We start from the raw sequence: 12066 nt of genomic DNA on the forward strand, positions 1-12066 counted from the left end.
AGTCTTGAATTCTTTTCTAAGCTCCATGCCTGGATTTTCCTCTGCCTTCTAGACACTTCTACCCAGATGCCCATCTGACACTCTAAAATTATCATCTACCTTCTCTCTCACCTAATAATATTCCAGTCTCCCCATCACCCAGTTTTGAGTCTAGGTCACTAACATCATTCTCCCTATCTATCATCCTGCACATTCACTCAAGTGCCAAGACTGGTCAGTCTTCCGTTATCAACATTCCCTGCATCAGATTTCTCTCTCTTTTTGCATTTAACAGCATATGTTACCTTATACTGCCTCTCACCTCAACTATTGCAAAAGCCTCCTATCCAGGCCATCTGCTTCAGCCTAACTGCCTTTTCATCTACTGACACTGTGACTGTTCAAAGATACTACTCTAATCATGTCCTTTCCCTGCCCAGAAACCACCAACAGATCTCTCCCACTTACCAAATTAACAATGATGACAAAAACAACAACAAACACGAATAGACCAATATAGACCCAGACTACAATTACACCTCTTCTCTAAGTGAGAGGCATAGATCAGTGCTTTAGAATTTACAAAGTGCATAAATAAAAATATGTTATTTAATATTTACAATAACCCTGTGAAGAAGGAACCCTCTGCTCTCTTTATGGATAACGAACTACAGCTCAAAGAAGTAAATGACTTGCCCAAACATTCTGCTTATAAGAGGTAGAAAGGAATTATTTTAATTCTAACTCTGTATCCCTTCCTAGCACACCATGCCTACCTCAAAATAGATGCTCTACTGACTGCCAACCAGTTCTCATCCTCTGGTCAAACAGGACTGCATGACTAAGTCTGATTCTTTCTTTCCTTTTTTTTTTTTTTTTTTGAGACAAGGTCTTGCTCTGTCACCCAGACTGGAGTACAACGATGCCATCACAGTTCACTACAGACTTGACCTCCTGGGCTCAAATGATCTTCCTACCTCAGCCTACCGGGTAGCTGGGACTATAGGCACACGCCACCACACCTGGCTAATTTTTATATTTTTTTGTAGAGATGAGGTTTTGTCATGTTGCCCAGTCTGGTCTCAAACTCCTGGGCTCAAGTCATCTGCCTGCCACAGCCTTCCAAAGTGCTGGGATTACAGGTGTGAACTACCACACCTGGGCTCTCTGTATATATACATTCATGCATCTTCATGTCTGAAACTTCTTCCCCTCATCCTACAGCTCATCCAAAATGCATGTCAAAAACCACCTCTTCTATGCAGCCTTTGTTAATCCCACCCTAAGCTCTACTTGAATCTCTCTTGTAGCACTGCTCTTACTATGTCTTGTATTATAATTATTTGTATATTTGTTCACCTGCCTAATGAAGAGCATCATGAGAACATGGGTGGTGGAATCACTTAGCTCCAGGTTTAAATCTTTCCTCTACCACCTTCTAGTTGTGTGATTTGGGCTTCAGGTTCTTTATCTTTAAAATGGGTATGAATCATGCCTGTCTCATAATATGGCTGTTGTGATGTTGGTTCAGAATACATATGGCTGGTGTCTAACAGTGTCTCCTGGATAAGCACCACTTTCCCATCTCCTCTTCCCATTATAGACTGAAGCTCCTTAAACCAGGTGTTCTGTGAAATGCATGGCACTATGTTCTGCATACAGTTGGTGCTCAATGATACTTATGTGAAGATGAGTTACACCTGGCAACTCACTGTGTTCCAGTAATGCTCTGTCTCCATTCCAACTAGATCAGGGGTCCTCCATCTCAGCACCATTCATATTTTGGGTGAGGTGGTTCTTTGTTTGGGGGGTATCCCATGCATTGCAGCATGTTTAATTGCATCCCTGACCTCTACCCACTAGATGTCTGTAGCAGCCCCCAAAATATCTCCAGACCTCACAAAATGTCTCTGCGGTGGGGGTGGGGGGGGGAATCACTCCCAATTCTGAACCACTGCACTATATATCCTGAGCACCTTCACAAAATCCAAACAACTGGCTGCTGAGAATCTCCCTGCAACGGGTCTACAACTGCAAAGAGGAGCGGGGAAAGTCTTTGTATTCATGGAACTCAACAGAGGAGAAGGCATTTCTCTCTTTGTCTCTTTCTGTGTCTTACACTGTTTCTCTATCTGAATCTCTGTTCCTCTCCCAACCTATCATAAGAACAAAGAAGTTTAAAAACAATGCTAATACTAAGTTTTTGGAGGGCGGGGATGAAGATTTCTGAGTCAATCTCAGAAGATGAAGTTTAAGGAAAACCAAGGGTTGCCACCTGAGAGGAAGGAAAACTGAAGCCTGAGGGTTGCAGAGGTTTTCTGTTTTCTGCCCTGGAGCTCTTTTCTAAGATGCCATTTAGCCTCCTTCAATGGATCCGTGAAGACTTGAGCCAGTGATCTTGGGGATAATGGTACTTTCTCTTCTTCCCTGAATCAGAGTCAAAGAAATCTCTTCTGAGAGCTTTCATCACCTCTTGATGAGTTTATCACATCATCCTTCTCTTCTAACATGTTTAACTCCCTAAAACATCAATAACATTCATTGCCCTAAAAAAGAAAAGGGTCGAGAAGGCAGTCATGGAAATGGCTTGATTATCATAGTGTTTTAAGTGCTAGAATAAGAGGGTAATGATGAAACTACAAGATAAATTTCAAGAGAGAGAGTGGCCAGCTGCCCAGGAGAAAAGAAGTTCCCAGGCTGGTATTTGTGAACTGTGTCTTGAAGGTTGAGAGGCAGAGAAGAAGTGACAGCATCTACAAAGGGGCACAGATAGAGAAAGTCTAGCACGTCTGGGGAAGTGAAGGAACTCTCTGTGAGCTACGTGGGTTCCAGGGGCAGATGGAGAGACTTAGGAAGGACTTGGTAAGTCCCGATCAAGAGTTTGAGGCCAGGTGTGGTAGCTCATCCTTGTAACCCCAGTGCTTTAGGAGGCTGAGGCAGGAGGAATGCTGGAGGCCAGGAGTTTCAGAATAGCCTGGGCAACATAGTCAGACCCCATCTCTACAAAAAATTTCAAAAATTAGCTGGGTGTGGTGGCACATGCCTGAAGTCCAAGCTACTCTGGAGGCACAGGCAAGAGAATCATTTGAGCCTGGGAGTTGAGGATACAGTGAGTTATGATTACACTACTGCACTCCAGCCCGTGCAACAGAGTAAGATCCTGTCAATGAATCAATCAATCAATGAGTTTGGACTTGTGTGGGCCCGCAGGGGAGAATGAATGGGAGTTACTGGTATGGAAGTGAAAGATTCCGATTTGTTTTTGCCCAATTCTGACAGCAGGTGGAGTATGGAAGTGGGTGCAGAGAGTCTGATGTCAGAGTGATTAGGCAGGAGGTTGCTATGAAATTATTTAAGTGAGAAATGCTCCAGATAAAGACAGCAGCTCTGGGGGTCCTCACAGAAAAGGCAGCTGGAGTGGAAAGCTATTTTTGAAATAAGAGATAGGGAGGGCAGGAAGAACCCATGAAGGAGATTGAGAAGCAATGAATGGAGAGACGGCCAGAGAAAGGATGAAGACATCCAGGAAGGTGGGACTGGATAGGGTGGTGAAGCCGCAGGGAAGTCAGGAAGGAGAAGTGGCCACTAGGTCATGTAACTCTAGCTCTGCTGAGCTCAGCAAGAGGGATTTCTAAAGATCATGTGAGGCAGTGTAAAAGGGAGTTTAAAGACATGTGCATGGTGAGGGGAGGTATCTCCAAGGTTCGGGAGAAGATTGTGACTTGAAGGAGAAATAGGGCTTAAGAAGCGTTTTGATTTGAATAGCAAAGCCTTCAATGATTTTGAGAGCTGAGAAAGAACTAGAAGAGATGAAAGACTCAGCATAAATGCGGGGAGGTTTGAGAGGAGGCAATAAGGAATGGGCTCCAATGAGAATGTGAAGGGGTTCACGGTGGGGCAGAGAAACTGCAGGAGGACACCATCATGTCCTCTTAAGAAAGGGGGCAGGAGGCATCAGAGAAATGCAGATCAAAACCACAATGAGATACCATCTCACACCAGTTAGAATGGCGATCATTAAAAAGTCAGGAAACAACAGGTGCTGGAGACGATGTGGAGAAATAGGAACACTTTTACACTGTTGGTGGGACTGTCAACTAGTTCAACCATGGTGGAAGACAGTGTGGCAATTCCTCAAGGATCTAGAACTAGACATACCATTTGACCCAGCCATCCCATTACTGGGTATATACCCAAAGGATTATAAATCATGCTGCTATAAGACACATGCACACGTATGTTTATTGTGGCACTATTCACAATAGCAAATACTTGGAACCAACCCAAATGTCCATCAGTGACAGACTGGATTAAGAAAATGTGGCACATATACAGCATGGAATACTACGCAGCCATAAAAAGGATGAGTTCATGTCCTTTGTAGGGACATGGATGTAGCTGGAAACCATCATTCTCAGCAAACTATCGCAAGAACAGAAAACCAAACACCGCATGTTCTCACTCATAGGTGGAAACTGCATAATGAGAATACTTAGACACAGGAAGGGGAACATCACACACCGGGGCCTGTTGTGGGGTCGGGGAAGTGGGGAGGGATTGCATTAGGAGATATACCTAATGTAAATGACAAGTTAATGGGTGCAGCACACCAACATGGCACATGTATACAGATGTAACAAACCTGCATGTTGCGTACATGTACCCTAGAACTTAAAGTATAATTAAAAATAAATAAATAAATAAATAAGTGGATTCCATATAAGAATTTTTTTTTTTTTTTTTTTTTTGAGATGAAGTCTCACTCTGTCACCCAGGCTGGAGTGCAGTGGCGCGATCTTGGATTACTGCAACCTCCACCTCCAAGGTTTAAGCGATTCTCCTGCCTCAGCCTCCAAAGTAGCTGGGAATACAGGCATGTGCCAGCATGCCTGGCTAAGTTTGTTTTTGTTTTTGTTTTTTTTGTATTTTTAGTAGAGATGGTGTTCCATCATGTTGGCCAGGTTGGTCTCCAATGCCTGACCTCAAATGATCCACCCACCTCGGCTTCCCAAAGTGCTGGGATGACAGGCATGAGCTGTAAGATTTTAGTAGGTGGCCCAAAACTGACTGTTGTTTCTCTTTTTAATTATTAAACATACCAAAAATAATGAAAAGAGTAAATTTCAAACGTCTCACTATAAAAAATGTTAGGTAAGTGAGGTGATAGATGGGTTAATGTGCTTGATTTAATCAATCCACCTTGTATACAGACATCACATCACACTGTACACCATAAACATATACAATAATGCATCCGTCAAAAATAACAATAAAAACTGAAAAAATATTAAACATACCTTGGAATCCTGATACTATTTGGACGACATCTTCATATACCATTAGAGTGGCAGAGCGTTCTGGAAGCAGGCCAAGGCTCAGAGAAGAAAATACTGCAGGAAAAAGAAATGGATAGAAAGGGATTTTATATTTACTTTTAAGTGCCCGCTCTAATTTTTGGGATACTCTGCAGTTTTTGTATTTTCTGATTTCAAATCAATTAATAAGATTAATTTTTAGTTAATTAGCAAAAGATCTTCAAAATGCTACAAGTGTATTGCAATATCTCATATAACAATTACTTGCCCTACAATGGTCAACTTTTTTCATTTGTTAGAAGTTTTCTTTTTTTTTTTTTCCTTTTTTCCAAGACAGAGTCTTGCTCTGTCGCCCAGTCTGGAATGCAGTGGTACGATCTCAGCTCACTTTAACCTCTGCCTCCCAGGTTCAAGCGATTCTCCTGCCTCAGCCTTCCGAGTAGCTGAGATTATAGGCACCTGCCACCATGCCCTGCTAATTTTTGTATTTTTGGTAGAGAAAGGGTTTCACTGTGTTGCGAGGCTGGTCTCGAACTCCTGACCTCGTGATCCACCGGCCTCGGCCTCCCAAAGTGTTGGGATTATAGACGTGAGCCACTGCACCCAGTCAGAAGTTTTCAGTAAAGTAACTGAGCCTCTTCACATTAGGAGTATATGAATGTTATCATGTATACACTACATGAATTTAGAATATATAATGTTAGATGTTAACATTAAGTATGGCTTTAAAAATATGTGTCTAGGTTAATGTGTACCGCATGGTAAAAGAATATTCCCCCAACCCTGGGAACTAATAACATGATAGAAACTGTGCTTTTCATTTTTATTTTTTTGAGACAGGGTCTCACTCTGTCACTTAGGCTGGAGTGCAGTAGCACGGTTAGAGCTCACTGCAGCCTCGACCTCCCAGGCTCAAGTATCCCTGTTGCCTTAGTCTCTCAAATAGCTGGGACCATGGGCGTGCACCACGGCACCCAGCTAATTTTTAAAATTTTTTGTAGAGATGGGGTCTCTCTATGTTGCCCAGGTTACTCTCAAACTCCTGGGCTCAAGCAATCCTTCCACCTTTGCCCTCCAAAGTCCGGGGATTATAGGCGTGAGCCACTGCACCTAGCCAAGTTATGCTATTTTAAAACTCTTGCTTAAGTAACTGGATTTCTAAAAAATTTTAGAAACCCCACAAATTTCTGGGTAAAACATATGAATTTAAGAGAAAAACAAATAAATGCATTATAGAATAATAATCATCACTCACATTAGTGAACCTTTACTAATAGGCCAAACATTATCCTAAGTGCTTTAATTTCAGTAATTTATTTAAGCCTCAAAACAGCTCTATGAAGTAGGCATTATTATTATTATTTTTGAGACAGAGTTTCATTCTTGTTGCCCAGGCTGGAGAGCAATGGCGTGATCTCGGCTCATTGCAACCTCCGCCTCCCAGGTTCAAGTGATTCTCTGGCCTCAGCCTCCTGAGTAGCTGGGATTAGAGGCACCTGCCACCATGCCCAGCTAATTTTTTAAAAAAATATTTTTAGTAGAGACAAGGCTTCACCATGTTGGCCAGGCTGGTTTCAAACTCCTGACCTCAAGTGATCCATCTGCCTTGGCTTCCCCAAGTGCTAGGATTACAGGCATCAGCCAACGTGCCCGGCACCTGAAGTAGGTATTATTAACACACCCATTTCACAGGTAAGGAAACAGGTTTATAGATGAGGAAGTAACTCGTCCAATATCCCACAGCTAATAAATGCCAGGGCTAGGATTTAAACTCTGGAGTTCTCAACCACTCTGAGACATGGAAAAGTTGGCCTAGTGAGGTAAATGACGTTCTAGGAAAACATCAGGATCTAGAAGGTAAGTGCTAAGAAGATCAGTCACTTCACAGCGCTGGCTCTTTTTTTTTTTTTGAGATGGAGTTTCGCTCTTGTTACCCAGGCTGGAGTGCAGTGGTGCAATCTTGGCTCACTGCAGCCTCTGCCTCCCACGTTCAAGCGATTCTCCTGTCTCAGCCTCCTGAGTAGCTGCAATTACAGGCGTGCATCACCATGCCTGGCTAATTGTGTATTTTTAGTAGTGATGGAGTTTCGCCATGTTGGCCAGGCTGGTCTTGAACTCCTGGCCTCAAGTGATCTGCCCACCTTGGCCTCCCAAAGTGCTGGGATTACAGGCATGGGCCACCGTGGCCGGTCAAGCAGTGCTGGCTCTTAATAGTGCCATAGGGCACCAGTGAGTTGGCTGTGGATGTGACCTCTTTTCACTCATCCTCCACACAGTCAATTTATTTAGCTGTCATCATATACAAGGCTCAGATCTACATCCTGGGTGGAACAGAGCAGTGTTAGAAGCAGCCTGTGCCTTTAAGAGTTATGCATTGCAAGGGGACTAGACTTGAAACAAATAGCTGTATGACAAGCAGAATGGGATAGGTACCAGGAAAAAGACAAGAATAGCACCTAGGTGATGCAGAAACAGCCTGGGAGTTCCTCAAATATTAAACACAGAGTGACCCCATGACCCAGCAATTCCACTCCTAGGTATAAACCCAAGAGAACTGAAAACCTACGTTTATACAGCAACTCACACATCAATGTTTGCAGCAGCATTATCCATAACAGCCGAGAAGTGGAGACAACACACATAAATGTCTATTGGCTGATGAATGGATAAAGTGTGGTGTTGTCTGTTTTGACGAACGGAGGCAAGATGGTGCATTTCCGGGTTTTTCATTACCAACTTTTCCCCGTGTGCGCGAGGATGCAGCTGGCGCCCGGGAAGGTGCAGACCAACCAGGCATGCGCCAGGTGATGTCAATCCGAAGAGATCAAGATTTACCTGGTGGCACCTGCGGCGCCTTCCCCCCCCCCCTCCCCCGACGCGTCCGTGCCCCGCCTATTGCCCTTCCACTCCTAGAAAAGCCACTCCCGGCAGACGCACGGGGCGGGCTTCCTCAGCCCCTACCTTTGTCGGGACTGCATTAGGAACTCTGCCCGAGAGCTCTACCGGGTGACTCTCTCGGCCTAAAGGAGGCCAACAGACTTCACCCCCATACCTTTTTCTCTGGAGCTAGATGATCAAAGAATAAATTTGCAGTTTTGCTTTTAGCCTTGCCTACTCGCTGGTTCTTTTGTGCTCGCTCTGGTGGTCTTAGAAAAACAAATCAGTCTATATAAGGGAATATTATTCACCCATGAAAGGGAAGGTGGTACTGCCACGTGCTACAACGTGGATGAATCTTGAAAACATCAGGCTAAGTGAAAGACGCCAGACACAAAAGGCCACGTATTCCAAGATTACAGTTATATGGATGTGCAGAATAAGCAAATCTAGAGAGAGAGAGGGGAGATTAGCGGTTGCCAGGGGCTGGGATGTGTGAGAAACAGTGAGTCGGTGCTAATGGGTACGGGGTTTTAGGGATGAGGAAATATTCCGCAATTAGTCATTGCTGCATGAGCACGTCGTAGGTAAACTATTACCAGCGATCCTTTCATCTAAGGGCACAGGGTACCTCCTGGTGAAGAGGAAAGGGCAGGATTGTCCTAGCAGATGCTGCTGGTAGGAAGTAGCACACCTCAAAAGCCAGGCTAGGGTTACACTCCACGCCCACCTAAGTCAGGATGCCTGGGCCTTCCTGCTCCATTCCAGAGCTCCCGTGGCGACTGCAGACATTTACAAGGCCCTGACCACCTCTGAGCTGACCGGTGTGGGGGGCTCGGAGCTCCAAAATCACCTGTGATCATCCCCTGAGAGGTGCGTGACCATTGCAGTGTGTTTTGAAAATATTTCTCACCTAAAATATTTGGTACTTTCATATATAAGGCAGCTGCTCTGGCAAATTGTTTCTCAGACCTTATTTCCTAAAGGAGAAAAAGATGATTTCTCATTTTACTTTTTTAGACTGTTTCTTTGAATTCTAAAACACATGATTTCTTGTAACAAGCCTGGTACCAGCAGGGACTTCCTGGGGCAGAGGACAGGGACTAGGGATGCAATCAACGCAGTGCCCAGGTGGGTGGAGGCAGCAGAGAGATGGAGATCCATGGGTAATGCTGCTTCTTTCCCATCATAGAGAGGAGGCTGATTGATGTCTGGAGGTGCTCTTCATACCAAGTAGATTTTTTTTTTTTTTTTGATACCTAGAGGGAAAGGAACATCTCATTCTACTCAGGACTGGCAGGAAGATTTCTTGAGGCAGAAAATAGTCTGGCTGGGCTTTATGAGATAAAAGAAAAGTTTGCCGGCCGAATGTGGTGGCTTACGCCTGTAATCTCAGCACTTTAGGAGGCCGAGGCGGGCGGATCACGAGGTCAAGAGATTGAGACCATCCTGGCCAACATGGTGAAACCCGGTCTCTGCTAAAAATACAAAAATTAGCTGAGCGTGGTGGCGGGCGCCTGTAGTCCTAGCTACTCGGCAGGCTGAGGCAGGAGAATCGCTTGAACCCGGGAGGCGGAAGTTGCAGTGAGCCGAGATTGCGCCACTGTATTCCAGCCTGGCGGCAGAGTGAGACTCTGTCTCAAAACAAAAACAAAACTTAGCCGGGTGTAGTGGCCTGCACCTGTAATCCCAGCTACTTGGGATGGTGAGGCAGGAGAATCACTTGAACCCAGGAAGCAGAGGTTGTAGTGAGCTGAGATTGCGCCACTGCACTCCAGCCTGGGTGGCAGAATGAGACTTCATCTCAAAAAAAAAAAAAAAAAGGAAGACAAATTTGCCAAGAGAACAATGCAGACAAACACAGAGAGGGTAGAGATGCCAGACTCCTTCCCAGAATGACACATTGCCCAGGGTGGCTGACCATGACATACGGAAGGGGGAGGTGGCCAGGGGAGGAGGTTCTGTGTCATGTTTACTTCACCCTGAGGCCATCGAAGGATTTTAGGCAGGTACATATTTTAATACACTAACTGGACATATATATTTTAATACATGAATGCTCAGTCATACTGTGGGTGGTCTGAGGGGTAGAACAACCTGGCTGGAGGCCATTGCCATAGTCCTATACCATCGCTAAGGACCTGGGCCAGGGCGATGGCTGCAGAGACAACAATAATTAAGATGTAGAATGACAGCCTTTAGTGGATGGATTGCATCTCCTATGGCTTATTCTTACCTGCCTGCCACAGATGGAGGGTGTTTTCCTTACGCTGGGTTCCTCCCTCTCCTCCCTTCCTTGAAAGCGGAAAAAAACCTCAAAACATCCTCCAGGAACTATTGTTAAGGATGAAAAAGGAAATGCATTTCCGGGTTTCATAAGAATGCTCATGTACACACAAGCGGTGTGCTGCATACATGTGGGAAAGAAGGCATTTTTTAGTTTCAAATTTTCAACATATTTTAGAAGAGGCTCTCAGCTCTTCTTGCTTCCTTGTCCAGCTATCTGAAATACCAGAAGTGTCAGTCTTCACCTCCAAAAATACGCACAAAAGCAAATTGACTCTGCTTTTCACAATAGGCTAAATATTATTGTCTAAATTTTGGAGATGTTTCCTGTTAAGTTCTAATTAAGAGTATAACATGGTTTGGATCTGTGTCCCTGCCCAAATCTCATGTCGAATTGTAACTCCCAGTGTTGGAGGTGGGGCCTGATGGGAGGTGATTGGATCATGGGGGCAGTTTCTCACGAATGGTTTAGCACCATCTTCTGGTGCTATTCTTGTGATTGTGAGTGAGTTCTCACGAGATCTGGTTGTTTAAAGGTGTGTAGCACCTTTACCCTCTCTCTCTTCCTCCTGCTCTGGCCATGTGAAACGTCTCACTCCCCCTTTGCCTTCTGCAATGATTGGAAGCTTCCTGAGGCATCCCCAGAAGCAGAAGATGCCATTCCTCCTGCATGTCCTACAGAACCGTGGGCCAGTTACACCTCTTTTCCTTATAAATTACCCAGTCTCAGGTATTTCTTTATAGTGGACTAATACAGAGTATCTTTATTATATTGAAAAGGCAAGCACAGAAAAATAATCAAAGACACGGGAAGATTCTTAGAAATTATTTAGAGTAATTAACTTGATTTCAGAAACAAACACAAACTCAGAAAGTGCTGATGGGCCGATGTGTGTGGGGCCAGCCAGGGGTGGGCAGGCCTGGGACCCAGGTGTCTTCATGTCTTGTCCAAAATTCAATGAAACTTCATTATTCCTGTGACTTGACTCATTTGTAATAGTACAGATATCAGCCGGGCACAGTGGCTCACGCCTGTAATCCCAGCACTTTGGGAGGCTGAGGTAGGTGGATCACCTGAGGTCAGGAGTTCAAGACCAGCCTCGCCAATATGGCAAAACTCCATCTCCACTAAAAATACAAAATTAGCAGGACGTGGTGGTGCATTCCTATAATCCCAGCTACTCGGGAGGCTGAGGCAGGAGAATTGCTTGAACCTGGGAGGTGGAGATTGCAGTGAGCCAAGATCACACCACTGCACTCCAGCCTGGGCGACAGAATGAGACTCTGTCTCAAAAAATAAAAAAATAAAAAAACAGGTATGATGGGAATGGTTTTTCTCAAATGACCATGTTAACAGAGTAAAAACGAATTTGGTCAAAATGGAGTAGCTGCTCATTATTCACCAGTTCTGTATTTGTAAACCTCCCTATTTGCTAAAGCATATTTGTAACTCCCAGATGTATTCAGGGTCCAGCTTTTCGCATTTTTAAGCATTCTGTTGGTGATTTTGCTATTTACTTATTTATTTTTAGGGACAGTCTCGCTGTGTCACCCTGGTTGGAGTGCAGTGGCTCCATCCCAGCTCACTGCAGCCTCCACATCCTGGGTT

General features: G+C 44.5%; 1 protein-coding gene across 1 annotated transcript in view; it reads right to left on the reverse strand.

The window, feature by feature from the left end:
* Window positions 1-12066, reverse strand: part of FAM171A1 (family with sequence similarity 171 member A1) — a 147800-nt gene that overhangs the window by 45133 nt on the left and 90601 nt on the right. Inside the window, exon 3 of the mRNA XM_033208664.1 lies at window positions 5277-5369. Coding sequence (XP_033064555.1) covers window positions 5277-5369 — 93 coding nt within the window. The remainder of the gene's footprint in view (window positions 1-5276; window positions 5370-12066) is intronic.

Source organism: Trachypithecus francoisi, unplaced genomic scaffold, assembly GCF_009764315.1.
Source record: "Trachypithecus francoisi isolate TF-2019V2 unplaced genomic scaffold, Tfra_2.0 Lachesis_group9, whole genome shotgun sequence".
Taxonomy (NCBI): Eukaryota; Metazoa; Chordata; class Mammalia; order Primates; family Cercopithecidae; genus Trachypithecus; species Trachypithecus francoisi.